At 52.0% G+C, this 26,843-nt stretch overlaps 13 protein-coding genes across 13 annotated transcripts; 6 read left to right on the top strand and 7 right to left on the bottom strand.

The window, feature by feature from the left end:
• Positions 1-96: 96 nt before the first annotated feature.
• On the bottom strand, positions 97-1,685 carry CC1G_03274 (hypothetical protein; the record flags this gene model as incomplete). Its single annotated transcript, XM_001830685.2, has 5 exons — positions 97-120; positions 170-1,132; positions 1,205-1,322; positions 1,395-1,593; positions 1,664-1,685. 5 exons carry the CDS (start codon positions 1,683-1,685, stop codon positions 97-99), a joined length of 1,326 nt encoding a protein of 441 aa, XP_001830737.2.
• Positions 1,686-2,575: 890 nt separating this feature from the next.
• On the top strand, positions 2,576-3,942 carry CC1G_03273 (alpha-ketoglutarate-dependent taurine dioxygenase; the record flags this gene model as incomplete). The annotated part of the gene is made up of 6 exons (XM_001830684.2): positions 2,576-2,732; positions 2,788-3,025; positions 3,076-3,143; positions 3,176-3,336; positions 3,392-3,757; positions 3,832-3,942. The coding sequence occupies 6 exons, from the start codon at positions 2,576-2,578 to the stop codon at positions 3,940-3,942; spliced, it is 1,101 nt and encodes a 366-aa protein (XP_001830736.2).
• Positions 3,943-4,355: 413 nt separating this feature from the next.
• Positions 4,356-5,833, bottom strand: CC1G_03272 (hypothetical protein; the record flags this gene model as incomplete). Its single annotated transcript, XM_001830683.1, has 4 exons — positions 4,356-5,348; positions 5,400-5,487; positions 5,549-5,687; positions 5,749-5,833. 4 exons carry the CDS (start codon positions 5,831-5,833, stop codon positions 4,356-4,358), a joined length of 1,305 nt encoding a protein of 434 aa, XP_001830735.1.
• Positions 5,834-6,603: 770 nt separating this feature from the next.
• On the bottom strand, positions 6,604-8,375 carry CC1G_03271 (bleomycin hydrolase; the record flags this gene model as incomplete). The annotated part of the gene is made up of 6 exons (XM_001830682.1): positions 6,604-6,618; positions 6,671-6,773; positions 6,829-7,127; positions 7,179-7,222; positions 7,273-7,891; positions 7,944-8,375. The coding sequence occupies 6 exons, from the start codon at positions 8,373-8,375 to the stop codon at positions 6,604-6,606; spliced, it is 1,512 nt and encodes a 503-aa protein (XP_001830734.1).
• Positions 8,376-8,670: 295 nt separating this feature from the next.
• Positions 8,671-10,261, top strand: CC1G_03270 (serum paraoxonase/arylesterase; the record flags this gene model as incomplete). The annotated part of the gene is made up of 7 exons (XM_001830681.2): positions 8,671-8,935; positions 8,992-9,461; positions 9,520-9,739; positions 9,797-9,850; positions 9,904-10,040; positions 10,090-10,171; positions 10,224-10,261. 7 exons carry the CDS (start codon positions 8,671-8,673, stop codon positions 10,259-10,261), a joined length of 1,266 nt encoding a protein of 421 aa, XP_001830733.2.
• A 116-nt stretch (positions 10,262-10,377) lies between these two features.
• On the bottom strand, positions 10,378-11,485 carry CC1G_03269 (40S ribosomal protein S0; the record flags this gene model as incomplete). Its single annotated transcript, XM_001830680.2, has 3 exons — positions 10,378-10,602; positions 10,652-11,293; positions 11,350-11,485. The coding sequence occupies 3 exons, from the start codon at positions 11,483-11,485 to the stop codon at positions 10,493-10,495; spliced, it is 888 nt and encodes a 295-aa protein (XP_001830732.1). The 3' UTR covers positions 10,378-10,492.
• Positions 11,486-12,248: 763 nt separating this feature from the next.
• Positions 12,249-16,263, top strand: CC1G_03268 (pol II transcription elongation factor; the record flags this gene model as incomplete). Its single annotated transcript, XM_001830679.2, has 15 exons — positions 12,249-12,468; positions 12,516-12,626; positions 12,677-12,823; positions 12,875-12,957; positions 13,028-13,201; positions 13,257-13,463; positions 13,514-13,733; positions 13,789-14,379; positions 14,429-15,018; positions 15,069-15,206; positions 15,254-15,376; positions 15,525-15,668; positions 15,718-16,011; positions 16,087-16,160; positions 16,218-16,263. 15 exons carry the CDS (start codon positions 12,249-12,251, stop codon positions 16,261-16,263), a joined length of 3,162 nt encoding a protein of 1,053 aa, XP_001830731.2.
• A 695-nt stretch (positions 16,264-16,958) lies between these two features.
• CC1G_03267 (acetyl xylan esterase) lies at positions 16,959-18,186 on the top strand (the record flags this gene model as incomplete). Its single annotated transcript, XM_001830678.1, has 3 exons — positions 16,959-17,543; positions 17,599-17,672; positions 17,727-18,186. 3 exons carry the CDS (start codon positions 16,959-16,961, stop codon positions 18,184-18,186), a joined length of 1,119 nt encoding a protein of 372 aa, XP_001830730.1.
• Positions 18,187-18,225: 39 nt separating this feature from the next.
• Positions 18,226-19,453, bottom strand: CC1G_03266 (hypothetical protein). Its single transcript, XM_001830677.2, has 5 exons — positions 19,315-19,453; positions 18,762-19,245; positions 18,694-18,704; positions 18,559-18,638; positions 18,226-18,508 (listed from the first exon to the last, which is right to left on the bottom strand). The coding sequence occupies exons 2-5, from the start codon at positions 19,125-19,127 to the stop codon at positions 18,315-18,317; spliced, it is 651 nt and encodes a 216-aa protein (XP_001830729.2). The 5' UTR covers positions 19,128-19,245; positions 19,315-19,453; the 3' UTR covers positions 18,226-18,314.
• Positions 19,378-20,355, top strand: CC1G_03265 (GS1; the record flags this gene model as incomplete). The annotated part of the gene is made up of 5 exons (XM_001830676.1): positions 19,378-19,426; positions 19,489-19,530; positions 19,576-19,647; positions 19,700-20,164; positions 20,222-20,355. 5 exons carry the CDS (start codon positions 19,378-19,380, stop codon positions 20,353-20,355), a joined length of 762 nt encoding a protein of 253 aa, XP_001830728.1.
• A 167-nt stretch (positions 20,356-20,522) lies between these two features.
• Positions 20,523-23,457, bottom strand: CC1G_03264 (hypothetical protein; the record flags this gene model as incomplete). The annotated part of the gene is made up of 3 exons (XM_001830675.2): positions 20,523-20,977; positions 21,036-22,140; positions 22,192-23,457. 3 exons carry the CDS (start codon positions 23,455-23,457, stop codon positions 20,523-20,525), a joined length of 2,826 nt encoding a protein of 941 aa, XP_001830727.2.
• A 312-nt stretch (positions 23,458-23,769) lies between these two features.
• Positions 23,770-25,382, top strand: CC1G_03263 (glutamate binding protein). The gene is made up of 10 exons (XM_001830674.2): positions 23,770-23,942; positions 24,002-24,074; positions 24,140-24,150; positions 24,207-24,274; positions 24,325-24,501; positions 24,555-24,609; positions 24,661-24,712; positions 24,765-24,936; positions 25,003-25,016; positions 25,073-25,382. The coding sequence occupies exons 1-10, from the start codon at positions 23,784-23,786 to the stop codon at positions 25,114-25,116; spliced, it is 825 nt and encodes a 274-aa protein (XP_001830726.1). The 5' UTR covers positions 23,770-23,783; the 3' UTR covers positions 25,117-25,382.
• Positions 25,271-26,826, bottom strand: CC1G_03262 (SAM-dependent methyltransferase; the record flags this gene model as incomplete). The annotated part of the gene is made up of 8 exons (XM_001830673.2): positions 25,271-25,307; positions 25,358-25,414; positions 25,466-25,541; positions 25,598-25,694; positions 25,762-26,133; positions 26,203-26,301; positions 26,358-26,741; positions 26,797-26,826. The coding sequence occupies 8 exons, from the start codon at positions 26,824-26,826 to the stop codon at positions 25,271-25,273; spliced, it is 1,152 nt and encodes a 383-aa protein (XP_001830725.2).
• Between the last annotated feature and the right edge of the window lie 17 nt (positions 26,827-26,843).

The following is a 26,843-nucleotide window of genomic DNA, read 5'->3' as shown; positions in this document are numbered from 1 at the left end:
AGACCTCACACTGGATTCCACCAATACACTACTATGGACCCATTAATCTGTACATTTAGATCTGAAGCACTAACATGGTATCGATAGCTGGCATAATTACGCGGGACTAATAGGGGTATACTAAGAGCAACGTTCAAAGCAACAGTCTAACCCGTCCAGCAGACTGTACCTGCAGGGTATCAACACCATCCCGAGCACCGTAGTAGTGCGTCCAGTCTTTCCCTTCTACATCTACTCCCTCCTCCAACGGAATCGAGAACTCTGGGATATCCAAACTGGAGTACTGCAAGGCCAGCGGTCCAGAGAAATTGGCAGGGGCGTAGCGGAGCACTGTTTCTCCCTCCGGCGACGTCGAAACATGCGAACTACGAATGGGACGGCGTCGGTATTCTTTCGCTGGTCGGTACGTCAAATCCATGTCGCCTCCCGAAGTGCGAGTTTCCAACACCGCTGGACTGGGTGAGGACATGTCCAAAGGAGCGGAGGGCACGATGTCGAGCTTAGTCGGTTTGTTCGTATTCTGCGATATCGAGAGGTTGTCCACGAGGGAGAGGCTGCCTGATATCCACCCTTCGGATCGAATGGAGAGGTTTCTGGCTTGAAGAGATTCGCGGAAGTTGAGCACACTGTCGTGTCTTCCCTGTGATACAAGGTCAATGACCAGCTCGTCCAACTCGATATGGGCGCCTGGGGAGACTGTCATCTGAGCATTCGCATCAGCGAAGATACTGAGCTTCTTCAGGGAGCGAGGGATGAAGATGGTGATCCTCGTCCAAGTGCACTGGGTTTCGGTGGACTCTTCCGTGTTCAGAGGGGTGGAGACGTTGAAGAAAGAACCATTTGTGACTGAAGTGGGAGTGTTCGGTGCGGAGGTGTAATCGAAGGACACTGCGGGTGTTTCCTTTCCGCCCAGAGTCATGTCGTACACAACGTTCTTCTCTTGGGAGTCTGGCGAACTGGCTAACGTGACTTCGGCGAACGCTCCCCCGACAAGGTTGAAGCTGTGGTCTCCCTCGTCTGACACAGGGATGATCTGGAGATTGGTGTTGCGCACGGGTGTCCCAAAACATTCGAGGGAATCAGAGTAGAACTTGTCCAACGGTCGGGCAGGAGCTGCCAGAGGTATGACTCGCTTTATTAATGGGGATGGACAGTGGTGAATTTAGCAAGCCTGTCTTTCGAACTCGCCGAGAAAAGGACTTACTTGTGGTGTATAAACCCTCAACATCATCCTCTCGTACAACCTCGACACCACAGCGAACGCCACAACGCACAGGCACAGCAGGATGACATAGAAGACAAGGACGCCCCAGATACTCTTACTACACATAAGTCGTGCTCATGAGCATCATTTCGAAACTCGGGGAGCCTAAATCCAACAAACAGGTGCTCACCTGAACCGCTTGCGCCTCGACCCAACCTCCTTCAACAAATACTTCGGATTCAGATACACCGAACTCGTCCAACTCCCAGTCGCCTTCTTGGAAGAGATGGATCCCCGGCGCTGTCGATCCCTAGCCTCGTGACCATGGCTATGTCGCTCGTCCATCGTATAGCCTAGTTCTTCTATGCCCTCCGGGGCATGTGCGAATTCTACTTTGCAGAGGAAAGAAAAAAGGGTCGGTTCACGGTGTGACGCCACGGAACACAACTTGGTACTCACCGTCTGCTTTCCCTGGGAGCATTGTGGTTGTAAGGAAGGGTTGTGGAGGATAAGAAGGTCACTGGCACATGGGCTATGCGTCGTCTTTGGTGTTCGTCGTCGTGGACGCCAACCTACTGTGGGCTAGTACTTAAGAAAGGATTGATTGAGGCAATTTCGACAATGAGAAGTCGAAGCCGCCGCCCAGACGCGCATCTTGGGCGGAAGCAATCACCATCAGAGTGCATCAATGATGTCGATGATGCCAAGTGACAAGCGCCCATTAGCCGAGCCGCTGACGCGAAGGAGGGTTTGACACGACGGTCGTGTTCGACGCGACTGGAGGGAACGATGAACTCAAGGAATAACGTCGAATTACATATCGTTAATGATACAGTACGGAACAAGATGCTCAATAACAGAGTGGGCTTATACAGTACCAGGGAGCGCCAAATCGGTGACGTTTACTACTATCCAAACTCTAGTCGCGTTTTCTGATACCTTTTCCGCAGACCAATAATAAACCAGGGATATGCCAGAGCGTTCAGAACCCACTCCCTTATCTACATAAACTGTATATCAGAGCGGAATAAGGGCTGTAGTCCGACTTACAAAAGGCTAAACGTCAAAAGAAGCTCCCGGAAGTCCTCCCGAGTACTCTCATAGGGCGATACAATAGCGCCATACCTCACCACAAGGCTTCGCGTTCCATTCAAGACGAGAGATCCTTCAGAGACTTCAACCCTTTGAAGACTAATCTCGCCATATGACTTGCTTTTGTCGCAACTCAGGCTCCTGGCACGCTTGCGCAGTGCAGCCTCAGCAAGCCATTGGGACCTGGTTACCCTCGGTATGCGACCCGCGAGCAGCTCAGGAGCATAAAGGGCCGCTACTGGAAGCCTGTATTATTCATATCGTCCCTCAACTTCTTCAATGGCTCCCTCCGTCGCTGAACTCCCTCAACAAACTCCTGCCAACGCTGTCGAAAGCGCAAAGGCCGCTGCCAACAACGGCGTGCGCCTCGACTTGAGCGCCAAGTTCGCTCCCCACAGCGACCCAGAGGAGAAGCTCCCAATTGTTGAGCCTTTCAGTACGGCCCCTTCCCGTCTCATATATCTATTTCTGAAAACTAATAACCTGCGCAGACCACGTCGACCCTGGCTCCCGCGCGGACAAGAACCTCCCCAACCTCCTCAACCCGAACACCAAAGTCCGACATCTCTCGCCGTACATCGGTACCGAGTTGTCTGGTGTTCAGCTTTCTCAGTTGAGCAAAGAGGGATTGGACGAACTCGCGTTGTTGGCTGCGCAGCGCAAGGTCTTGATCTTAAGAGACCAAGACTTCCAGGATTTGCCTGCCGAGAAGCTGATTGAGCTTACAAGGTGAGTGGTACTCACTTTCTGGTCCAGAACGAGTGCTGATGGGTCTGTAGTCACTTCGGCCCCATTCACTCGCATCCAACTGCACCTAACGTGAAGGGCTTCACCGAGTTCGTCAACAGTAAGTTGAAACCGCTGTGTTCAATCTTGAAGGATCGTCTGACGACAGGAACCCAGTTCTCAGAGAACCAGGGTACACCTCAAAGTACTTCGCCTCGCGTACGGCAAGCAGCACGAACTACGTCTACTGGCACTCGGACGTCTCCTACGAGAGGCAACCCCCCAGCACCACATTCTTCTGGCTCTTGGACAAGGTGTGCACACAACTAACTCCTTCCCTTCTATGCGATTCTCATCGCTCGTCCACAGCCCGACGTCGGTGGTGATACCCTGTTCCTCTCCACTGTCGAGGCCTACAATCGCCTCTCTCCTGAATTCAAGAAACGCCTTGAAGGGCTCACTGCTCTCCACTCCGGCGTAGCCCAGGCCGACGAGTCTCGCAAGTATGGCGGTGTAGTCCGTCGCGACCCCGTCGAGTCCATCCATCCCGTCGTCCGTGTCCACCCTGTGACCGGAGAGAAGGCTCTATTCGTTAACCCAGAGTTTACCCGCCATATCGTTGGATTCAAGAAAGAGGAGTCAGATGCGCTGCTCAAATTCCTGTACGACCATATTGCCAAAGGCGCAGACTTCCAGGTTCGAGCGAATTATTTGCCTGGGACGGTGGTTATTTGGGTACGTCCATCTGACAGCCTCTGTACCGTGACATTCAACCTGTAGCAATGTGCGCTAACGGTGCGGTCCTTTAGGATAACCGTGTTACGAACCATTCTGCGGTACCCGACTTTGGAACTGATAAGGGAAGGCATGCTTTGAGGTTGACTCCTCAGGGCGAGGTGCCCATCCCAGCCACTGCTTGAAGGAGCCGTCGAAGCGGGTAGAAGATAGCCAATTGTGTGTATGATCACGGTTGACCAAATATCAAATCGAATCTAGCGAATCGCGACTTTTTGCTTTCAGTGGTCAAAGTAAGCGCCCAAGTTCAAGACCGTGCAGGAACACCTGAGTCAGAATTTCGAAATTCCACGGGGGTGCAAGCAAGGGGATACTTAAACTTCCTACCCTTTGGGGCGCTCGATTCAGAGCCAGCCACGCACGTTCGGTTAACCTATACCATGCCAGTACTTCGAGCGCTTAATGGAAACTCATCGATCTAAATTCTTTTGGAAGACTGCGACTCGCGAGAAGGGATGATGGATGGGTCTGCATTCAAGCCATTAAATGTACTAATACACAGAATTATAATGCAAAAAGCGATACAATGGTACGTCACTCAGAAGTAGAGCCCGGTCCAACCTCCAGAAGAGACATCGATCCTATCCTTTCCTCCCTCGCTTCCAACATAATGGGTCCACTTGGCCCCATCCTCGATGACGTTAAAGTCGCCCATGATAGTCGACCTCTTGGAATGCATCGCGACCTTCCCATCGGTCCTCGCCTGCTTGTAGTTGAGGTACATATCGCCGTTCTTAGCCGACAAGTGTCTGTTCTGGAAGGGCCTCTTGACTGCGTTGGCGATGTAAGTGATATCGGTCTTTCCTGAGCCAGTCGCCGTCGAGAGCTTGGTCGTTTCGGGGTTGAGCAAGTTGGAGGGAGGTGCTTGGTAGACCTTGACGCTGACAACACCATTGCTCCTCTGGCTGGTGATATCAGTCTCACTCGACACAGTCGCCTCTCCCACAATCCATCCTTGATAAATCTCCATGCTGTAGTCCTCTGCGTAGACCTTGCTGCTGGGAAGGATCATGTTCTTGTCGTCGAGGTGGAAGAGCACCACAGAGAGTTTCTTCAAGTCTAAGCGAAGGTCATCGGCGAACTTGACTTGGGCGGTAGAGCGAGAGTGGATATTGAGGATCTTGACGTTGGAGGGGACGGACATGACAATGTCGTAGCGGAGGCAAGCTGTTCCGGCCTCGACTTCTGCTCGAGGAAGCTGCTGGGTAGCGAACCGCAGAGCCGTGCCTAATCCAGTATCTTGGGCCGCGCTCTCGATTTCAAAGACGGTGTTGTCGGCAGCGTGCTTGTCGGTACTACGGACAACGATGTTGTAGGAAACGTCTCGAGCATCTGGCTCTGCGTTGACGATTGTGATTGTTCCAACTCCACCACCGAGGAGCTTGATGGAGTGGTCTTGTTGGTCGTTGACGGGTACGCTGAAGGGGAAGCCTCGGGACGAATCTTTAAAGAAGAATTGGGAGTTTGCACAGCCGAGTGAACTACCGAAAGCCGGCATGCCTTCCGGGCGACTGTCAGTAACTGCCGGAGACTAGGAATAGGCGTGAGTGCGAAGTCATTCGGGATCCAGAAGTGGACTCACAGAGGGGAAAGACAGCCCTCCGCTAAAGAGGGCATAGACCAGCCAGAGAGCGGCAACAGCTCCGAAGGCTTTCCAGAATAACGAGAAGCTGGAAAAGGTGTAACAATGAGCAAGCCAGCATGGATTGAACGATAGCACCGGGGACTCACTCGACACCGCAGCAGACACAGTAGCGCCTCCGCCTCTTCAATAAGGGGTTTCCGTCCTCTCTCTCTCCATTTGGAAGAGGGGTGTTGGGAAGCATGATTCTTCCGTTCTCTCCGCCATCTTCAGTTGAAACAGCGGCGTCTGGGAGGGGAGGAGACAAAGTCGTCAGAGCTTATCGCAGTGGAATAGAGAATCAACCCACATTCTTCCAATCCCTTCTTGGCTTTGAACGATGTCCAAGCGCCCGTTATTCTTTCCCAGAACGAGACACTTCCAGAAGAAGTCATTTCCTAAGCGTGTAGTATGCTTTATGAGACCTAGAGATAAAGTGAACAAGGCCTGGGGTTTGGCCGGAAACAAGTGGGAAGGAACCTGGGAGGGGAGAGGCGAAAGGATTACGAACGAGGGACCCATGTATCCTTATATACGTGCGGACGATAGCAGGAGCTGATTGTGATCTTTCTCAATCTAGAACCACAATCAGCGCCGGCCGTGGCGACACATAACTTTCCTGCGAGACAGGCAATGCATGTCAGCACATTATTATGTACGGGAAACCAATGATAACTGTTTTGAGCTCGTACCTTGCTTTGACACTGTGGTGACTGCGGAGCCTGTTCGGCGCTTGTCGCCCGCATTTGTTACCACTATAAGTCGCCAGAAGCTGCAGCAGCGTAATTAAGTCGTAATCTCGCCCAGAGCCGCTGTAAAGCATATGCTTCAGCGACGAAACAAGGTCAGACCCATCGGAAACATGGGGCAAAGAGTGAGAGCATAACGAGAGATAAGAATCAGTATCAATCAAACACAGCGAGAGGCGGCGCAAAACCCGACTGCCGAGTGGAAAGATGTGGGAATGTCGTCGTGTCTGGGAGCGTTGTGCCTATCGAGGCACACTTACAGCGGGTGACGCTGACTGAAGCACCAGGCCAGTCAGGGACCCAAAAATACCACAAAGGGAGATAACATTGACAGCAAGACGTCGGATGAGAGCAAATCGTCAGTACATGGTATAAGTCGTGATTCATTAGGAAAGGTCCTGGCAAGGCCCTGAAATTCAAGCCAGTGATCCCTGAGGATGCGAACAAGTCAGTCGAATCTCTCATGATGTGGGTTGCGCTTACCATTGGGTCCCATGGTGGCAAAACAATAGGATCACCTCCCTCGAAGATCTGAACCAGTTCCCTCGGCGCCAGCGCTTTGGGAACAACCACCTGATAGACAAACCTGCGAAGATATTTCAATACCCGTTTTTTAAAAGCAAGAAGGACAAGAAACGCACTGATCAAACCACTCATCGGTCATGATGAAATAGCCATGATTTCCGGCAGACTCTCCCCAAGAATTCTCAACCTTGTAACGAACAGGCTTGCCGTTCGGGTCGAGGTGGACACCAGAGATGACCATGGCGTACGTCATTGACGAGTCAGCCATCTGTAATCGCTCGTCTTTGGTCAAGCCCAACTTGATGTCGAAAGCGTTCTCGTATTCGAACAGGGCAGTGTCCATGATCCCAGAACCGCTATCGGAGAACTTGCCGACATCGCAGCCAAAGAAGACGGGCTGACCGGCTTTGATGAGCTGGAGGCACCGTTAGCCTTTTCAGCCACAAGGAAAGGTTAAACGACATACCTTGATGATCATAGCCTTCATGTTCTCGATCTCGGTGTTAACGTCTGCAAGACGAGGTCAGCAAGGGTGGCATTGAATAGATGAGGGCACGTACAGAGAATGGGACGCCCACCCCATACATTGCCGAGCTTGTCAACAGTATACAACTTGCCATACTCGTTACGGGGATCGTTGATCAAGGAGAACGACTCGGAAGGAGGGAAGGGCTTGGTACCAAACTGCTCGTAATACTCCTTGGGCGTGCCCTCCCATCTGCCAGTCTTGTCATCAGCGTCGATATACTCCCAGACAAACCTCTTGTTGGGACTAGGGGGAACGCCCAAAGTAGCAGTCATCATGTTATACATCTCCTTCATCAACTCCTCCTTCTGAGCGCGAAGCGTGGCAATGACCGTGTCCTCCTTCACGAACGCATTGCGGAGGGCCTCTGCTTGTCTGCGCAGAATGAGCGCATGCTCCCGGAGTTTAGTCTTCAGAAGGTTGTTGAGCGGGCCGGAGAGAGAAGAATGGGTAGTCTCGGGGTATAGCGATTGTGGTACGAGACCGTATAGTTCCATCAGGTTGACGGACATGTCCCATTGCCCACCATCTGAGATGAGGTCGCTCGAGAGGTGCTGAACCAGGCGGTCGTCCAAAGGCAAGTCCGAGTGTTGAATCATCAATTCCAGATAATAATTGGCTTTATTCAGTTTGTCCCAGAAGAAGAGGTAGGACTGGAGAAGACGCTTATCAGTACCAAATATCCAACATGGACACCCCACACACCTGCGAGAGTTGGAACTCCTTCAATTTGAGCTTCTTCATAATGTTATACCTGATAACATTGGTAGTGGCAAACAGCCAGCATCTGCCGCTACTCTTTTGGTTGGTTATAGGACCGGTCTTGAAGTCAACCACGTTGTTGAAGATGTGTTGGTCGGATATCCTTGCAGAGCGCGACGAAAGGACCGTCCTGATATCGCTCTGGGAAAGGATTGTCCTCGCAAGCTGCACCTTGGAGTTGGCCGACGCCTCAGCTTCCCAAGACGCTACATGGCCCAAGGTGAGCTTGCCATCCCCAGCAATTGGGGTAGCCATAACAAACTCGGGTTCCGCGAGCGCGCTCGAAGACTCCTCACCAGGAGGCAGCTTCTCGTTGTGCGCAAAGTGTGTATTCTTTGGTGTCGGGATTCGTTCGGAGGATGGCTGGTTACCCATGGTGGTCGACGGACAAGGATGTCAGAGCTCGACGAAAACGGATCTCGTTGGGCGCTATCTATAGCGTTGCGGATGGCAGTGCCCCTGTCTACATGCGATAAGCTCGCGGTCCGCGCGGTCCTCGACAATGTACTCATCCGGCCGTTCTACCCTGGACCAGATCCTTTCATCGAGACTAATACCTTTCCTGACCCTAGACAGCCCACACGACCACCAAGATGTTCTGCAACATTCCAAAGTTCGCGAGGTCACGTCGAGCCAGGGCCCGGCGGACTCAGTTAACCGGATAGCCGTCATGGCGGCCAAATTCAGTCATGTTGTAGACGACATTCATCACAACCGGCTTTTCCCAAGCTTGTCTCTCCCCAACTCACTCGACAGATCCATAATGGGCGTCGGTCGATTTCTTCTCAACGTGCTCGTCGTGTTAGCCGCCGTGGCGGGAGGCTTTTACCAGTTCAAACTCAGGCCGTTGCTCGAGCGCTTTGGTCACGGAAGAATAATCCGTTCTGTGGGCAATACTGATTGCACTGGGGTTCCTGAGCTCAAGGCATGTGAGAGTACGTATACTTCCCTGAACCTTTAGTATCGGCGGGTTGACGAATTCTTTGTTCAGAGATTGTGTTGCACCAACCCACGGGAGTGATCTACCTCGCGTGTTCCACCCCTGAAAGTCGCGTGCACTGGACACCCGCCGTAGGCCACCTCAACGCGGAAGGCGCCTCAAGGGAGGATTATGTCGCGACATACGACCCATTGACCCAGAAGATTACGCGATTGACAGTCACCGGATTCACCAGCAAGCGTGGTCTCTCCCTCCATGGAATGGACGTCGTCCCTTCCGCTGACGACCCCGACCAACTTTGGGTGTACCTCGTCAACCATCGTGCGCCGCTAGAAGGCGACGCCAGGAAGGTCGGCGCTGACTCTGCCATCGAAGTCTTCAAAACCATTGTCGGTAGCTCGAAATTGGAATACGTTCGGACGGTTGAAGACGACACTATTATCACTCCCAACGACCTTATCGGCTCCCCTGACGGTAAAAGCTTCTATGTCACCAACGACCACGGCGTCAAAGTCGGATTCGTAAGTCCCAATACTTGCCAGTTAAACCCCGTTCGTACTAAACGCCTTGTTCCTATAGAGCAGAGACTTGGAAATGCTGGGACGTTCGGCTACCTCGGTAGTCTACTGCCACGTCGATGAGGGCTGCAAATTCGCCATCCAGGGCATGCACGGTAACAACGGCATCGCCCAAGCACCCAACGGAACCATTTACGTCGTCAACTCGCTGCATGGTGCTTTGAATGTTCTCGAGCGCCAGGCTGATAACACTCTGGTCTTGACGGACGTGATTGAAGTTGGTGAGTGTGCAGTTTGCGCGTTTTTGCAATGTGAAATACTAAGAGGGTCGTGTTTAGATCGCCCCATGGATAACGCAATGGTGGATTCTGAAGGACACGTTTGGACGGCCGGTAAGTTACGATTTAAACTTAGGCTTTTGTTCCTCCGACTAACAGCGATCCAGCGTTCCCCAAGGCCTTGACCCTCGTGTTCAAGCACTTTAAGGATCCCGTCAACGTTCTTTCCCCATCCACCGCCTTCCGCTTTTCTATCAACACGGGCGAGGATGCATTCTATGGCAAGAAATTCAAAGTTGACCGGGTAAGAACATTGACTTCTGGTGAACGAAAGAAGCTCATACCGTGTTTAGGCCTTTGAAGACGATGGTGAAATCGCCTCGGGAACAACCTCCGCTGTCTATGATGCTGAACGAAACCGGCTCTTCTTGAATGGTATGCATCCTCCCGCTTATCGCGTTTCTCAACGACTAAAACGTTGTTTCAGGCCTCGCCGCACCACGACTCACGATTTGCAAGCTTTAATGACCAGATGTGAATCTAGGCTTCGAATGATCGCAATTAAATGTAAAGAATTAGGCAGATCACGTCAATAGACGCGAGTTCTTTGTTATAAAGATAATTTTGCTTCGAGGCAGAGAGATGGAAAGAGTCGTATTTTCATAAGCCCATAACTGTACATACTGTCGAATTTGATGCATATGAGGGCTCCGTATCAAATCATGCATGCAAAGAATGAAGCAAGCTCCTGGATGCTTAATCCCATCCACCAGTGCCAGTGGTCTCAGCACCCCATCCAGCGGCGGTTGTCGTATCGGCGGCCCAGTCGCTGGGACCAGCGTTGTCGGCGGACCAGTCGAGAGCACCTAAGCGAAGAGTCAGATAAGATATGGATTTTAGGGGACGTCAACTTACCCTCTCCAGAAACGAGTGCAGGGTTGATGCTGCCGGCTTGGGGTGCGGATGAGACGTCCCACTCGGACAAGCCAGCGGGGGCTTCCTCAGCACCAGCGGCAGCAGCAGCCTTGGCAGCGGCTTCCTCTTGCTGCTGCTTCTCAACCTCCTCAGGGTCCCTGTAGAAGAACATGTCGACCATGACATTCCAGCCATCGGGAGTTCTTGGGATGGTGCCTCGGAGTCGGAGGACTTCACGGGCGAGGAGCCACCAGATGAGACCGATGGAGTGCCTGGTCTTGTTGTTGGTGGGGATAGCAACGTCGACGAACTGCAAGGGAGCATCGGTGTCGCAAAGAGCGATCACGGGGATGTTGACATAGGAAGCCTCTCGGATGGCCTGGTGGTCAACACGGGGATCGGTCACGATAATGATACGGGGCTCCTTGAATGATCGGGTGATGTAGTTGGTGAAGGAACCGGGGGTGAAGCGACCAGCGATAGCCTGAGCACCGGTGTTGGCGGCGAATTTGAGGACTGCACGGTGACCGTAGGGACGGGCGGAAATGACACAGATATCGTTGGGGTTCTCAACAGCAGCGATAATTCGGGCGGCCAAAACGAGTTTTTCCCAAGTCTTGCCAATGTTGAGGATATGGATGCCTGCAGAAATGAGAAAATTCTGCTTTTTTTGCAGCAGAAAATTGCAGAGTGCGTACCATCGGCACGTCGCTTCCAGACGTAAGGCTCCATCTGCTTATCGCAGTTTTTGGTGCCAATATGGCATTGGGCAGCCAGCAAAAGCTGGATATCCTCCTCGGTCGCGCTCAAGATGGATGGAAGTTTGGACGTCATGTTGAAGGGAAAGACCTGCAGAGAGCGCGAGATCGTCGTCAGAGTCAACATCCAGAGTGCAGAATCCAGCATCCAGCCCAAATCCCGCGATTTCGACGCCTCCACGTTCAATCACACATCCCAACTGGCGTAAAGGACACTCACCGTGAAGCTTTTGACTGCCCGATGTCGACGTGGACGACGCTGCGGTCGGTTTTGAGAGTGGTGTTGTGGTCGACGACTCTGGTGGCTGATGCCGAGCCCTCCGGACGCTATAGCTTTTCTCACGCAACAGGAATGGAAAGATCCCCTATCGCCTGCAGCTTGCAAGTGTGAGGGACGAATACAGGGCTCAGATACCCGCTATTCTGGCCTGCGTTGAAGGATGCTAGTGCTCAGGTGGGTCAGTTGCAAGTGTGACGAGATCTCTGTCGAGGTATATGTGAAAAGCGTTGCTGTGGGGGAAATGACATTGACACGGGTCACTTCCAGATGGCACTGCCGTCCGTTTAGGTCCCAGGCCCAGTTCATACAGACTCTGAGAGTGTGGTTTCCGTTCTTTAAAGAGGAACGGCCAGGACCGAGCTTGCCTCAACTCAAGGGTAGCGCTCAGTCCACGTGACGGAAAAGGCACCGCCACAGGCATCGTCGTCCGTGATGCGAACACTTGGCACAACGACTCCGAGCGCGTCAATAACGACGTTCAACTTGAACCTCTACCACCATTGTCGCTGGCCTCGACATTGAATTCCGCACACCCTCCCGGAGGAACAAACTAGCCACGATGGACGACATTGCGTCTGGACGTTCAGTAGACATCGAGTTGGGAGGACAAGAGGTCATCACAATAGAGTTGGACGGACTCGATGAAAACACGACCGACGTTCTCGACTTGCTCAAGGAAGGACAGTGCAAAGTGTGGATATGGACAAAGCTGGCTGCAGAGTACTTTAGGAGAGGCTGGCTTTCCTGTGCAGAACAAATCGCCCTGGCTGCGGTAGAAAGTGAGCACAACCGTCCTTGAAGCTACTCTAAATCTCAACGTTCGCAGCGCTCCAAGCCAACGGAACAGGGTCAACTCTAGCACCAATCTACGCCCTGCTTGCCAATCTTCAACTCGCCAAGGGTCGCGATGCACCCATGCTTGTTCTCGAAGATGCCCGTAGGATTGATCTCGACAGCCTACATCAACTCATTACTGACACTCGTCAGAGCTGGATAGGTTACCAGAGGCAGAGAAGACAGAGAAGATCAAGTTCACTGAAGAAGCTTCTAAATATCTTAACAAATCTCAGCAAAGTCTTGCCGAAAACCCCGAAGATGACAGTATGGGCATTGCACTTCCTTACCTGAGTCGAGGTGAGGGCGACCTGCATTGAACAGTGTTCAATTGATTCAACCTTCTTTCAGGTATCCAACAACTTGCCCAACAATCATTTGACGAGGCCTTGCGCTCATTTGAAGGAGTGCTCAGTCAAAGTCCGACCAATATCGTTGCGCTGCTGGGAAAGGCAAGCAACAACTTCCTAATGCCCTACTCAGAATTAACCCAACGTCCAATAGGCACGTGTACTGTTCCAGAAGAAATTCTACAAGGAAGCGCTGCGACTATATCAAGACGTTCTGCGCTACAAGCCAAATTGCAAGCCGGATCCGCGTGTTGGTATCGGGATGTGCCTGTGGGCCCTCGGCCACAAGGAGAAAGCCAAACAGGCGTGGCAGCGAAGTCTTGAAGTGGTGAGCCGTGTCTTTCCACTTGACTTATATCTACCTTACCTTCTCTCCAACTCAGAACCCCGGCGGATGGCAAGTCCAGCTGTTACTCGGAATCGAATCCATCAACGCGAGCAAAAGCCAGGCAATCTCGGAAGAAGCCAAGACACAGGCCTTTCTGTCTGGAACTGAGATGGTCGGAAGAACCTTCCGGATGAATAGCAAGAATGCCTCGGCAGCCAATGCGATGTGTGAGATAATGATTCGCAAAGGCAAATACCAGCAGGTCAGTTAATCCTGATGCGTGATGGCTTTTAAGCTTATTCCTTCCTCTAGGCAATGAAACTGGCAGAACGTACAATTCAATTTGCCGACACGCGGACGTTACTCGCTGAAGGATATCTCCGCGCCGCCCGCGCTGCGCATGCGCAAGGGAACCTCCAACAAGCCCGCCAATTCTACGCCACCGTCCTTAACAAGCTCGGCGACACACAGAAGGATCGTTCGCAATTGACTATCGCCTCCATCGGAATGGCCCAACTCCAGATGCACTACGGTTCGTTTGCCTGTGTTGTTTGAAGTTATTCTCCTTTACACACCGCCTGTTGCAGACGAGGCCGCTGCAGCCATCCATACACTCGACACGTTGATTCAGCAACCCAACACTCAACGTTCTCCAGAAGCGATTGTTATGCTTGCTTCTCTTCGTGCATGCCCTCGTCCCGGCGTCTCAAGTAGTGAAGTAGCCCAGGAGAAGGCTCAAGCTCGAGACCTTTTTGATCGCGCTCTCAAAGGTCTCGAAATCGACGGTGCCCGGCACGGTCCTAGCAAAGCATCCCTCAACATCACCGATGATCTGGATATGCACCTTGAAATTGCACGACTATGGCAGGGCGAAAATACAGAACGAGTTTATAAGGCGTACAAAGAGGCCATGCGAATAAGCGAAACGTTTGGCGATGTTGATCCACGTTTGGTCAACAATCTGGGCGTATTGGAACATCTGGAGGGACGGCTCTCGGAGGCACGCACGCTTTACGAATCAGCATTGACAAAGGTTGCGGGTCAGGGCAAGGGAGACGAGGCGATGTCGACGTCTATGCTTTTCAACTTGGCCCGCGTCTACGAGGATGAAGGAGACGTTACCCTTGCTAAAGAGGCTTATGACAAACTTCTTTCCCGCCATCCCGAATACATCGATGGTGAGTTTCTATACTTCTGTTCCTCCACCCATATTGACGTTAACTCTAGCCAAGATTCGCCAGTCCCAAATGTTGCTGTCTGTCAACAAATTCGCAGAAGCAAACGACCTGCTGAAGCAATGCCTCTCAGCCCATCCTTCCAACCTCAACCTTCGAGCCGCCTACCTCCACTTCCTCATGCAGACCATCCGCATCGGGGACTACAAGTCCTTCAAGGAATTTGTGTTCAGCACTCTGAAGGATCACGATAAGCACGACGTTTACTCGCTGTGCGCAGCTGCTTGGCTTCACTTCTTCCAGGCACGAGAAAGCCGGGATGTATCGCAGAAGGGCCTTGAGGAGCGAAGGAAGGCATTCCAACGAGCGGCGGAGTACTACGAGAAGGCACTTCAGTTGGACCCGCAGTGTGCCTATGCAGCTCAGGGTCTGGCTATCATCATCGCGGAGGATGCATTGGGGAATCTCTATGGCGCTATGGGATCCGCTGCGCCCGATGACCATCAAAGGCGGTTAATAAACGTCCGCGAGGCTCTCGACATCTTCGCCAAAGTCCGGGAATCGATCAACGATGGTAGCGTTTACACCAACATGGGACACTGTTATTACAGTCGTGACGAGTTTGACCGTGCCATTGAGAGTGTATGTCTCTGCTTCTATTGCCTAGTTCGTGTTCCTGACCTTTTGCGCAGTACGAAACAGCTTCTGGCCGGTTCTACCAGAACCAGAACTACTCTGTCTTGATGTGTCTCTGCCGGTCGTGGTACTCGAAAGCTATCAAGGATCAGTCGCCTATGGCTATGAATACCGCTCTTCGTTATGCACAATCCGTAAGACATTACTCTGCCTTCACGGTACAATCTAAAACTTCTTGTAGGCTTTGCACATCCTTCCCAATGACAAGGTCGCCTTATACAACATTGCCATGATTCAGCAAAAGGCCGCCGAAATGATGTTCTCGATACCGGCCCCGAAACGAAACCTGAAAGACCTTCAACGGGTTATTGACCAAGCCACTCACGCTCAGAAGCAAGTCTTTTCCCCCTTTTCAACCGTGTTGCTATGATAACCGAGTATCCAGACTGTTCCTGTCGTTAGCTCAAGATAAAGCGGCCGCCCTTCCCTACAATCGGGACATTGCTGATCAGCGAAGGAAATATGGTGACATCATGTTGCGGAAAGCTGAGGAACATCTTTCGAGTCAACGACAGTACGAGTCTGAACAGCAAGCGCGACTCGAAGCTGCCCGACAGAAACGGCTGGAAGAAAAATTGCGACTGGAAGAAGAGGAGGTGCGTCTTGCTAAGGATTATGTTTGGCGAGATTCTGACAAAAAAATAGCGACTTCGCATGGAGGCGCTCCGCATAGAAGCGGAAAAACTCGCTGAAGAGCGTCGCATTGCCAGGGAGCAGGCTATGGAATGGACGAGGGAAGTCAAAGGAGACAGTGATGAGGAGAAAGAGAAGCGCCCAAAGAAGGCCAAGAAGCCACGAAGTGACCATGTCAGTGGGGATGAAGGAGAACCGAAGAAAAGGCGTCGAGGCAAGCTCAGGAAAGAAAAGGCCTCAAGTGAACAACCAGAAGAAGAGAACATGTTCAGCGAAGAAGACGAACCGCAGGAGAAGCCCAAGAAGGTGTGTACTTTATCAGTTTTTGATTATGACCGGGCATTACGAGGGATCTTTCGGGCTGACGATTTCTCCCTTCAGCCTCGTGCGGCCAAAAAGCGAGTTGTCAGGGATGATGACGATGAAGATGGAGCTGGACCGCGTAAGAAGCAATTGTAAGTCTCTCTTGATGTTTCTCCGAGGTGGGAACGAACTGACTTTCTCTTGTATAGCAAAAGCAGGGAGGTGCTTTCGGATACGGACGACGAGATGTCGTGATTTCTCTACTTTTAATCTATAGTGGCTTTTATTTCTTGTGTTAATCTTACCTGATTTACATTGTTACAGAGTCTAGCGTGGAATTTCAGAGGTTCCGAACGCTTAGGGCCTATTTTCAGTCTTCCGCATTCAAATCTTTCCATCGCAAATCCCAGCCAAGAACTCAACAACGTGGTCGGGCACGTTTCCCACGTGGTTGAGAGCATGAAGACGGATCGGACAAAGTTCGTCATTTGGTCGGTAACAACCACGGCCCCCACGACGATGCGGACCGTCTTTGAAACCACTTTCACTCGCAGATGCACGATCTTCAGGAGCCTTGAGGATATTCTGGGGTGTGCTTTCCTAAACTGTCAGCGTAAATCAGGTCATGGGAACACGAGACTGTTCAACTCTATTCCACCCTCTGCTTCTTCATTCATTCTCTTCCGTTCTACCCCACATTGTAATCTAACTTTGCTTCTTTCCCAGAGTAGAATACCGACCTGTGGTATGTATTCGACTTGATATCCGTGACTCCAAACTCCCCATGGCTCAAGACGCGCCAATGACCCGCTGATCCAGTTTCTCGAAGAAGCGGATGATGCTCGGTTGTATCGCCTTCTCGACGATGATCGCTTTCTGAAATTCGGACATTCGACCGTTATAAAGGAGAAGATTGTCTTGAGGTTCCGCTGTCCCCTCACGGAGCCACCATGATTTACGGTTCTTTCCTCCTCAAATTCGTCACCCTCTCGTTGGTGAGCAGCGCCCTTGCTGCTATCAACCAGCTCCAGCAGATCAATAACTTTGGTCCCAACCCCACCAATGTGCGGATGTACCTCTACCGACCCCCGAATGTGGTCTCCAATCCCGCATTGATCGTCGCAATGCATTACTGCACCGGTACCGCCCAAGCCTTCTTCTCTGGCACCCAATACGCCAACCTCGCGGACACCCACCGATCCTTCATCGTCCTCTACCCCAGTGCTCCCGACAGCGGAGGATGCTGGGACGTCCACACCAACGCCACCCTCACGCACGATGCTGGAGGTGACTCGCTCGGCATTGCCAGCGCTGTCCGCTATGCTATCCAGAACTACGGTGTCGACCGCAGCCGTGTCTTCATCACTGGAACCTCCTCCGGTGCTATGATGACCAACGTTTTGGCCGGTGCTTACCCAGATCTCTTTGCTGCTGGTTCTGCCTTTGCTGGTGTCCCATATGCCTGCTTCGCTGGTCCCGGCATGTGGAACAACCAGTGCGCCAACGGTCAATTGAGCAGGACTCCTCAACAATGGGTACGTTAGTTCAAGATTTGGGGAATAAAGCGTTGGGTTGATTTGATTTCCTCAGGGTGACCTTGTTCGCTCCGGATACCCTGGATACACAGGCCCACGACCCAGGATGCAGCTCTGGCACGGTACACAGTGAGTATATCTTCGTTTCCTCAGTTTTCAAGTACATTGAGCAATTCTCCACAGGGACACCACCTTGAGCTACAACAACCACAACGAGGGCATCAAGCAATGGACCAACGTTTTCGGCTACACCACCACCCCCGTCCAGACCTTCCAGAACTCTCCTCGCTCTGGCTGGACCCGATCCGTCTACGGCCCCAACTTCCAGGCTATTAGCGCTGCCAACACCGGCCACAACCTCCCTGTCCAGGAGAACGAAGCCCTCCAATGGTTCGGAATCATCCCCGGTGCCACCCCACCCCTCGTCACCACCCAACCTCCCATTACCACTCAACCACCCATCACCACCCAACCTCCCGTCGTCACCACCACCCAGCCGCCCCCAGTCGTCACCAACCCTCCTGGAACCAACTGCGCCGGCAAGTGGGCTCAGTGCGGCGGCAATGGCTGGAGCGGTGCTACTTGCTGTGTCTCTGGATCTACTTGCAACAAGTTGAACGACTGGTACTCTCAATGCCAGTAAATTCGTTGATCTGGTTGTGATGTAGCTGTAAACGCATGATGCAAAAGTTCCAATATCTCTCTTCATATTCGGACCACTTGGGTGGTATAGAATCGGCGTTTGAGTCTCGTAAGAGAGTATTGGTAGAATTACATGGCTGGGGGAGCCTTGGGCTTCCTGACCTTTGCCCCAGTAGCCTCGATCAGACCTTTGAGCTCTCCCTTGACGTGTAAAGTTTGCAAGTTATCGGAACCCCCGATTGACTTTCCTTGGATGATAACGTTGGGGAATGTCGAGTGCTTCGTAAGACGTGTCAAGAGTGCCTTGATGAAGTGGCCGTCGTCTGCAGGGAAAACTGAAGTTCTGGTCTGTACATGTATTGCAGAAACTAACCTCGGGTATCAACCTCTACGACCTTGGGTGGCGGGTGGATGTTGTAGCTCTGAAGCAACTGCTTAGCGCGGCGAGAGTATCTGAGTCGTAATACGGTCGGTCAAGATACGACTACGGAGGAACAGCAGTGCTCACGGGCAGTAGGTCTAATAGCAACCATCTTAGTCAATTCATTCACTTTCAAGGAAGGGGGCTTGACGTACCTTGCTGAAAACGACAATAGGATGAACTTTATCGATACGGGCGGCTTCCTTACGCCATTTGACATTTGGATTTCCCGCTGCGTAGATATCCCAGTCCAGTTGCTGTGTCACATCCAAGTGCTCAGGTTCGTTGAGAGCACGACCATTATCCTCTGTGCTGGTGACAAGATACAGCAAACCGTAGATTTCGTCTACCTTAGACCCCTTGACCAGCTGCACGACGTTAGCCCGAGAGAGACTTGGAGTTCTGCGATCCTTTACCGACGCTGGCAATTCCCAAGGAACGTAGAAAATGAACACGAAGACGAAAAGGATGGCGCCGAGAATCAGGCCTCGTCTGCTCTTTCGTGTTGCACCTGCGGCCATCTTGCTATCTTCTTCCTCCTAGTCGTTGTCGTCGTCGACGGTGGTATAGAGACGATAAGGATGGCTTTTGGTGCTGTTGGCACCGTGTAGAACGTGGAGGAGAAGAGTATGGGAATTGCTGTTGGTCATCACGGAGATTCAACATCAACACGTCGGTGCCTTTGGCGCTAATTTGGGATCTGCACACCTTTGATCGCTCTAATTTCGTCTTTACCGTCTATCCAGTCCTTCAGTAAATTTCCTAGCCAAGATGACCCAGAAAATCGCGGATATTGAATATGTTCTCTTTGATATGGACGGTATGGCTTCAACGATGGTGGTGGTGGTCGCAGTCCAACCCGTTTCTAATTTAAAACACCAGGTTTGATGATCGATTCTGAATCGATGTATACCTACGTGACCAGTTCGTATCTGAACTCTTAAAAACGTTCATGACATCGAATACTAGCAACAGACAGGATTCTGGGACGTTATGGAAAGGAAATGACCTGGGATATCAAGGCAGGCTGCATGGGCAAACGTGAGTTTTCGACCAATCCCCTTCAATCTCGATGTACTCAAATCGCTTTCAGCGGAACGCGTCGCAGCAGCCTACCTTCTATCCCACTTTCCAGACATAGACCTGGACATAGAAACCTACCTCGAGGAACGAAACCGCCTCCAAGATGAAATGTGGCCAACCGTAAAGCTCCTTCCTGGAGTCAAGAAACTGGTCCAGCATCTCAAGAAACACAATATACCCATCGCAATCGCTACTGGGTCCCGGAGGTCTAAATACATTCTCAAGACCTCACACCACCCAGATGTTTTCGACTGCTTTGAAGGGAAAGTTGTCTGCTCCGACGACAAGGAATATGTTTCGAGAGGGAAGCCCCACCCGGATATCTTCCTCGCGGCTGCTAGGGAGCTATTGAAGAGGGATGTAGGTGTTCCCGATGCAGAGCCCACGGAAGCCCATGCACTCGAAAGATCAAGGGGCCTTGTCATTGAGGATGCTTTGACTGGTATGCAGGCAGGCAAGCGGGCGGGGATGAAAGGTACGTCAGACCTCAAATTCATTTTCAATCCCTTTTTCAGAACGATATCCAATGTAGTCCTCTGGGTTCCGGATGCCAATCTCCTCAACGTTGCGTACGAAGGAGCTGAGGTTGCCGACAAGACGATAAAAACTCTAGACGAATTCGTGCCCGAAGAATGGGGTCTACCGCCTTACGACCTCGAGGCGTAAAGGGTGACATAGTGATATACCGGCCATTCATCTAATTGGACCTAGGGTCGACATCTTATCTCGTAAGTTGTGGTATAGATATACGGGTTGCAAACCAGCTGCCAATGCACTAGAAATACAATCCAACCGAAACTTGTCTATCATCCAATCCCACAAACCCCAGTTCATCATCTCTGCCTCGGCTTGGACACAGGGCGAATGAGCGACCCAGGCGGCGTCACAGTCAACCTCAGCTTGGTCAACGGCGACGAAACACTAGGATCAATCGTAAATCCTTTCGGAATCTTCACCGTCTCTTTAGCCTTCCGCGATGACGGCGGCGATTCCTTCCTCCTCCCTGCTCCTGTCGAAAGGTCTTGTTCGGAAGCGATCGCCACGGGAGAAGTTATGGGTTCGGCAGGGTTGGGCCTATTCTGACGGATCACTTGAAGTGGTCCGACTCGAGCCTGTCGAAGTGTGGCCTGCACGAGTTTGGGAGGCCGAAGCGAGGAGGTTCGTATTGGAGGGATGATTGTCGTGCCAGTGGGTTTTGGTTTCTTGACCTGACCGTCAACGGATTCAGAAGGCGGTTTCGTGTCCGACTTCGGTTGAAGAGGTGTGATTGGGGAGGTCACATTGCCTGCTAGTGAAAGGGCCCAGTCAATACAGCTGCGTACAAGAGGAAAAGGTAGTCGTCTCACCTTTCACGCCTACATTCTCCTTCAGACCAGCAGTTTTCTTGACCACCTTCAAAGGCATCACGGGCTTAGTGTAATCATAAACCTTGACGGGGACGTGAGATTTGGTCGGTGAGTTAGGTGGCAGACTAGTCAGCTTCACGATATCGGAGGGAGTGGATGTAACCATTTTAGATGAGCTCGCTGAAGTTGCTGCGTCGGCCGGTGTCACTGTCGCTGTTTTCCGACTGCTGGGACTAGGTTGCCGAAGTGGAGATCTGGGAGGGATCCTAGGAGGGGTATTCGACTCGCTCGACCCTTTTCTCCTCGATGCCGAGGATCCCTGACTCGACCAACTCGAGTTCGTAGTCCTCGGGGAGGTACTGCGAGGTTGGACAACAGGGAGGGAACTCTTCCGGGGAGTGCTGGGTGCGGGGAGGTTAGGGCGAGGTTTCAGTACCTGAATCGAGCGAGCGAGCGTCGACTTGGCGTTGTCTCCCATAAAGCCTCGTCGAACGGGCGTGGGGCTGGACAGGGACCTCCTCCGACCTCTGGATTGCGGCGGTGGCGAGGGTCCATTGCTGACAGATGAGTTGGTGTCGGCATCCGATGGCGATGGGGACAGTGTACCATCATGGTCGGGGGAGAGTGGGACTGCCCATCGAACGGACTTGAATGTAGTGGGCGTAGTTGGATCGACAGTCTTCACAGGGTGCAACTCTGCCGCGCTGGGCGATGCACCGACACTCGTTAGATTCTCTCCTGCGTCGTCTTCGGGGCGAATAACCTCTGCAGAGCTAGAGGATGGTAGGGTCGAACTCCTACCCTGCGACCGCGATTCCTCCGTCATTTCCAACGAGCCTAAACTGGTGCTACTGAAGGCTGCGCAAATTCGTTCCAAAGATATCAACGCCTGGCAGGCGAGAAGTGGGCTGGGACCGGCATCATCTGAATCGTTGAGAATATGGCCGGGTCGCCTGTTTTTCCGCGATGAGGCTGGAGGGAAGGACACGCCCTTCACCGTTCGACGAGTCGATGAGGCCTCAGCAGACATGGTTACTTCAGGTTCCACGGTTGGTTGGCTACCGTCTGCAGAGGCCTGTGAATCAGCGAGCCGCTCAGCAAGAGCCTGTATCATGATTCAGCGAAAGAACAGACGACGAAACTCAACGACACTGACCGCAAGTGATGGAAGCCGGTCGTGAATAATGCTAGAGCCCTTCCTACGCGTAGAGGGCAACTTTGTAGTCCTACCAGGCGATCGCTGTGGTATTTGACTAGATCGGTCTAGAAGCCTCGGAGGGCTATCGATCGGAGACTGAGACATGGTGGAACTGGGCGGGGTAGCCGGGCGCTCGTGGCGATCGATAGGGGCTGCGGGGTCGACCTCTTCCGGGAGCGGCAAAGTTGAGGAGGAGGCCGCTTCGTTGGAGGGGGTTGTCGATGGTGGGCAGTCGATGTCCGATTTTTGAGTGGGAGGTGTGAAACATCCAGAATCCCTCTTTCTCGCAACGTCTTCTTTAAGTTGGCCGATCAACTCGTCGAGTACTTGCATCCTGGCTGTCGATGAGTCCGCCGCGTCCATTTTTTCGAGTTCCGAGGATGAGGGAGTCACGGTGTTTGCTAGATTTGGGTCCGATTTCGCCAGTAGCTTCCAGAATTGGCTAACCCTGTGATTTTCGCGGAGCTCTTTACGAGCGTTGATTGTCAGATTGAGAGCGCAGAGGTAATGGTCAAGAGTTCGAGAGCCTTCAAGAGCGGGGAGATGTTCCAGCCAGCTCGCCCGCGTATTCTCGAGGGTCTCCTGAATGGATCGCAAGAACGATCCGGCAGATATCCGTGGGTTGTCTGTAGATTGCGAGAGTCGTTGAAGGACGGGAATGCCCAGTTTGAGGTCGACCAAGTCCAAGATGAACCGTTCAGCCTCTGCAAGCTTCTTGTTAGCATCGATAAGTTCAGTGTGCATCTGATCCAGTTGCCGACGAATCGCTTTGGAAGCCCCCAGTTCTTCATAGTAGTTGATTCGCAAAGAAGCCAAGTCTTCAGAAGCTCGTTCCTTTTCGAGGATGACAGAAACAGTGTAGTCTTTTAAGATTTCGTTCTCCTCTTCCAGACTCTCGATGCGGCGCTTCAGTTCCAAAAGCTGTCGTTTGTGCTGGTCGTCGGCAGAGGAGCGTCTGTGTTGCCTAGACCCGACAGGTGTTGTTGCGGCGCCCTTGGTCAGTTCTTCGATGAGCTCGACAGGGATATCAAGAATAGCAGGACCTTCCGAGAACACGCTCCCATCGTACGAAGCGGTAGACTTGATCGAGTCCAGTGAAGGCGAAGAAGGAGAAAGATCAGCCGGAGTCAAGCATCCATCCGAGTCCCCGGAGCTGTCCCCGCTGCCCCTTCGAAGACTGGGCTCGGTGGTGTACAGATCGACGACGGAATAGCTGCTGTTCATGACGATGCTGACAGGCACCAAGAACTCGTCAGGACTCGGGCAACATGGGCCTTAAACTGGAGAAGTCCAAGCATAATATCCGGTCCAACTTTGGCTGACATATTCCAGAGAACAACTGCTTGCAGTCAGCCATATATGTAGTGCTGCTCGTCGTCGACGGCGGACGCGACGAACAAGCGTCACAAAAGCGGAAGGATCAAACCCCTATCAGTTCTGAGTCAGCATGATGGCAATGATGTAAACAGTCCCAGTGCGCTAATGGTCCCGCTCAGGTCACCACAGGCGCTGCTGTGAACTTGTCTTCTTGAACATCGACGACCACCACCATGAGCCAGTATCCAGTTCCGCCGCCAACGTATGGGTCAACGAGCCCAAAGCCAAACTACCATTCTGTTGACGACACCCGCGACCCCTTGCTAGGGGGTAGCAGCCAGGGGGGTTACTACAACCAACCAGCGCCTGGTGAACTCCCCGACGATTTCAAGGTTTGTCTTGTAAACTTCGACCACACAGCTGGCATACTGATAAGCATGGACCTCAACAGTATGGTGTATCCGTATCTGAGAGTGCACCTGAGATCCGTGCTGCGTTTGTTCGCAAGGTTTACTCGATTCTCTGTGAGTTTCGCCCTATGTTCGATAGTGTTCCAAATCATATTAACCGACTGCTCTGCACTCCACAGTGGCCCAAATTGTACGGAATAACTTCATCTGCTATACAGTCAAAATCTGACCATGTTCTGCATCTAGTTCGCTACCTGCGTTGTTGGAGGACTCGTCTCATCGTCTCCCTCGGCTATCCTCTGGGTTCAGGCCAAGTACGTCCGCAGCTTCTCATCGTACGACTTCCCCGCTAACGGTCGATTAGCCCATGGTCCTTCTACGTCCCTCTCTTTGGAACTCTCATTAACCTCGGTTTACTCTATTGGAAGCGCCACTCTCATCCATGGAACTTCGTCTTCCTCTCCACCTTCACGCTTATGGAAGCATTCACCCTCGGTATCGTGACGGCCTTCTATGATGACAGACTTGTTATGCAGGCTCTGTAAGTCCTGATGATATTTGCCCACAATGGTTGGAATTGACACAATCATCTAGGCTTATCACCCTCGGCATCTTCCTTGGTTTAACGCTCTTTACTTTCCAATCCAAGGTATATATCAACTTCGCATCGAAGAAGCCCGGCACTGACCTCGTGTCTTAGTATGACTTCTCGGGAATGGGGCCCTTCCTGTTTGGCACCCTCATGGCGCTACGTAAGGTCAACTTTCTAAAGCTGTTGGTTCTTGCACTTACCGTCGTCTGCAGTTTTCACTGGTTTGATTTCCATCTTCTTCCCTTTCAACCGCACCTTCGATATCGTCTACGCCTGTGTTGGTATCCTCCTGTTCAGTGGATACATCGTCTACGACACCTACATGATCAACAAGCGCCTGTCCCCTGATGAATACATCATGGGTGCTATCAGCCTCTACCTCGAGTGCGTCCTTGTGTCTTTCCCCTCTTGCTTCATTCACTGGTACTAACCGATGATTTACCTCTCAAGCTTCATCAACCTCTGTAAGTATCACTATATTTGACTGGGTTCAATGAGCAGAGGCTAACACTAGTTCTAGTCATCAACATCCTTCGGTTGCTAGGCGATCTTCAAGAACGTTAAGCTCACGAAGTCTGAAGCCACGATCGACATCAAGGTCTGATCCTGTTCAGGTGACTTCGTGTGCAGAGAAGTTCAACTCTCGAGTATTCGTCTCTCGTATGACCGTCTTGATATTCTCGGACTCGATCTGCTGCGTTCTGTATGTACAATACATCTACGGCTTCTTGAACAAGTAGTGCCCAACTCCCCATCTGTTTCGTCATGTCAGCGGGTGGGATACTAACCTGTTGACTACACGTACTGTTCGCCTTTATCTATCTTGAAGAACTCAGCACAGGCCATGTAGAAGACCCTGAACCTGAGACGAAATGAGATAGGTGCGCGTGTGGAGGGTTGCTGCCTGTCCTACCGGTTGAAAGCCTTCACGCCCTCTATTTCTGGTCTGTCATGGTTGAGAGCATCGACTTTCAGTTCCTTCAGGCCATCTGCCCAACGGTACATGCTGAGTCGGAGGTAGGGAAGTCCGTAACACGATACATACCAGCTGCATGAGCATCCTGAAGCTTAAGCCAGTCTTCGCAGGTGCGAGAGTAGTGTGTGCCTGGGAGGAACCAACTGCGGATCAAGGTGACCTCGGACTGGAAGTAAAGCTTTGAGGAGAGTTAGTATACTGGTGCTGAAGGAGGGAAACAAGGGGAGACATACGAAGAGATCAAAGGAAGGCATTGTCCCTCCCGAGAAGAAATGCTTGGCCATCCAGCTGTCGTCGTCGATGTAATCATAAGGAGTCGTTCGGTGGCAGAAAATATGGATGAAGAGAAGGGATTCCTTTGCGATATCCTTGACCGAAGAATCAGATTTATCGTCGCTGGAGGTTGTACTGGGAGGCGTGGATCGAAGCCACGATGAGACTTTCTTGAATAGAGCTTCGTAGTTCTTCATATGCTCGAACATCTGGACAGTTTGGTTGAGAGGGGACGCGGAAGCAGAGCCAAACTTCAATACCTCAATGGAAAGAACTCTGTCGAATCGCTTCGACTCGGGAAAGTCAAACGTATTGACGTCCGCGGTTATAATCTAGAAAGTATATATTTCTCTATGAGTACGTGGGTATGAGGTGCGTTAGCTTGGCCAAGAGCAACAGACCTCGAGATTGTCCAAGCCACGCCTTTGCTTGATCGAGTCGATGTGTGCCTTCTGGGTGGCTGAATTGGAAAGTCCGACTATCCTTGACCGAGGGTATTTCTGTTGTATCCGCTTTGAGAAAAACCTTGCAGGTTGGAACATTGGACACCGCGTACCTCTGCAAGGAAGATGGACAGGCTGCCCCATCCACACCCCAAGTCCAGAATGTCCAATCCGTCCCGCAGATGAGCCTTCTCACAATAACTTTCGAGCATGAGAATCTCGGCCTGCTCCAGCGTTTCTCGCCCAGTTGGATATAGACAGCATGAGTATTTGGCCCTAGGTCCGAGAGTCGACAGAATGAATGCCGTGGCGACCTCGTAGTGTTGTTCATTCGCTTTCTCTGGGACTTCAGCGATAGCGTTCCGGGCCCGAGCAGCCGCGAGCCATTTCATCTTGGCCTCATGATTTGCCTCCAAGCTCCCGTGGTCGATTTCACGAAGTCTTTGTCTGGACAAGCGGCGAACTGCGAGTCGAACGAAGAAGTCTGGGATGAGCCCCTAAATCAGAGGGTAAGCGCCCAGACAGAACCTGCGATAAGAATCAAACTCTTACCCTGTCCAGCAAGCCGTAGACTAAACTCATTAGTATCGTTAAAGGCT

Source organism: Coprinopsis cinerea (assembly GCF_000182895.1).
Source record: "Coprinopsis cinerea okayama7#130 chromosome 3 map unlocalized cont3.3, whole genome shotgun sequence".
In the NCBI taxonomy this organism is placed as follows: domain Eukaryota; kingdom Fungi; phylum Basidiomycota; class Agaricomycetes; order Agaricales; family Psathyrellaceae; genus Coprinopsis; species Coprinopsis cinerea.
This window is presented reverse-complemented; position numbering and strand designations above follow the sequence as displayed.